Genomic DNA, 2,318 nt, shown 5'->3' on the forward strand with positions numbered 1-2,318 from the left:
TAATGAGAAATATGGGTTTTGTTTTCAGTGTTTACTAAAGTTGTTACAGAGCTAGTTTTAGAGTTATACTATGATCAATTTGAGAAATAATAGTCCTTGCACTTGGTCGAGTTTTTCTGACGGGAGACTGCTTATCAAGTGAATCCAGAATAAGCAGTTACTGACTAATACAAAGCTGTTGATATTTATCCATCAGTTGGTGGACGAGTGAGTCAGGAGTTAAATTATACACGGCAGAAGATTGGAGAAGAAGCCATGTTTAACCCCCAGCTCATGATTCAGACTCCACAGGAAGATGGTGCTAATGTACTAACAACAGAAGCACTTCGACAGCACCTTGACTCCGCACTTCAGGCCAGCAGAGTACATGTTTATATGTACAACAGGTAAGGGAAAAAGCAAAAGTTTTCTTAATTGTCTGTAACAGCTGAAAAGTGGGCACATGCTTCCCTCCATGTGTTTTTAAGTGGTTAGCAGTTCAGAGTCTTCCCCTTAGGACTGTGTTTTGATTTGAATGTCACTGGTTTCTGATACTTGATGTCATGGCATGATAGCAGTGTCAAGCTTTTAACAAATAAAATGGGGTAAGTGGTGTTGGAAGAGATTCTGAGAGTGTAACCCTGTGAGCAGTGCTACAATACCCAGCATTTGTCTTGGTAAAGGAGTGATGTCTGTGCTCTTAAACATAGGACCTTATGGATGGATTGCTAACACTGAAAATCCTTCCATATTAGAGTTGAATTCACTTGCTGACACCATCATGAGTTGCAGAATGACTGTGAACAACTGCACAGGTTACTATCTTTCCAACAGTTTGGATATAAAGGGGAATGCAGATGTATGAGAAATGGCAGTAAGTGGAATAATAGCTGTTTAATAACATAGACATGACAGAGTTGGCCTTCATAGTGTCTGTGTGCACATACTAAAGGTTGGGAAATGTATGTTGTCCAACAGAAAAATAAAGGTGCACCTTAGAAAGGTACCAGCTTTGGGTTAGTGAGATGTCTCCCTGAAAAGTGGTTCCTCCAGGGTTGCTATTTACATGATGATGCGCCTAGGGGTGCTGCCTGTGAAGCATGAAGTCAGCACATCTTTTCAGCACATCCAGCTGATGCCTCAGTGAACTAGTGCTGAGGCGCCAGTCATCTTTTACTCAGCTCCTGCCTTGTCTAAGGTGTTAGAAGTTATGGTGGTGGAGATAGTAACATATCTGAAAAAGGAAGGTAGAAATCCTAATGGTTTCTTTTCTCCTGCACGTGTGGGTCATCTGGGAATATTCTAGTCCGCTGAGCTGGAGCTGGCTTCTCTCTCACTTGGGTCACTGAGTGGTATTTTAAGTCACTCATTTATACAAAGATGGATTTCTGTCCCTTTAGCATGTGTTGACTAGCCTCTATATCCAAAAGCAGCTCCATTATTTTTAATGAGTTTTACAGAGAATGTGAGAATAACTGAAACAAATGCTTGTCTGTAACTACAAAAAGAAAAGCCTTTTTTTGTGAGGTGTAGTATATCTATGCTGAATAATATTTGCCTTTCTCCTTGATTTGCTACTTGAGGCCAAACTCTGTATATGAGTTGCAATTTTAAATCTGTTACGATTTTAAATTAACTTTTCAGTAATTGTACAAGAAAAAAAATATTTGTTGTTTATATTTGTTACAGACAGTGGAAATTGGAACATCTGTGTTATAAATCAGGAGAACTCATCACAGAAGCAGGCTACATGGATCAGGTACATGTAGCAGGCATTTAGTTACAAGATTTGTGTATTCTCATGATTCAGTTTGTGTTGCTTTGATTATATTTTAGTATAACTGTTTTTCCCCTTTCTGATTTTGACAGATCATAGAATATCTTTATCCTTGCTTAATTATCACTCCTCTGGACTGCTTCTGGGAGGGAGCAAAACTACAGTCAGGAACTGCCTATCTATTGTAAGCATGTTTTTTTATAACTTTTTGATCTGATTGGTTTTAATCATGTAACTATGTATGGTTTTTCAGTTGCATTCCCATTGTTTATTCAGATTATGGTTTAACAGAAAAATGCGGGATAAAGTGTAGTATCTCTACAGAAAACTGCATGGATTTTTTTTTTTTTTTAAATTGAACAAAGATTTTCCGGTTTCTAGGAAGTGATTTGTAGGCATCTATTTAAATCCTGTGTTATTTTTCCCATTCTGTTAGCATGCAAAATAAAATGTAAGTTCTGAATTCAGGCTTTAAGAATTTTATGTCTCTCTTTTTTTCTTGCTTGAAATAAACTTCGTTTTGGTTAGCTTTTTTGTTTGGTTGATTGGTTCCCCCCCCCCC

The 2,318-nt window shown here is 37.8% G+C and overlaps 1 protein-coding gene across 2 annotated transcripts in view; it reads left to right on the forward strand.

Moving 5' to 3' along the window:
- Positions 1 to 200: 200 nt before the first annotated feature.
- The window catches only part of PTCH1 (patched 1), a 45,647-nt gene continuing 43,529 nt past the window's right edge, over positions 201 to 2,318 (forward strand). For both annotated transcript variants that reach the window (XR_003400152.1, XM_026866380.1), the window contains exons 1-3: positions 201 to 386; positions 1,669 to 1,738; positions 1,849 to 1,940. Coding sequence is in view for 1 of the 2 variants with exons in the window: in XM_026866380.1 (XP_026722181.1) it covers positions 256 to 386; positions 1,669 to 1,738; positions 1,849 to 1,940 (293 nt within the window). In the remaining variant the exon portion in view is untranslated. The remainder of the gene's footprint in view (positions 387 to 1,668; positions 1,739 to 1,848; positions 1,941 to 2,318) is intronic.

This window comes from Athene cunicularia (assembly GCF_003259725.1).
Source record: "Athene cunicularia isolate RWA chromosome Z unlocalized genomic scaffold, athCun1 chrZ_part2, whole genome shotgun sequence".
Taxonomy (NCBI): Eukaryota; Metazoa; Chordata; class Aves; order Strigiformes; family Strigidae; genus Athene; species Athene cunicularia.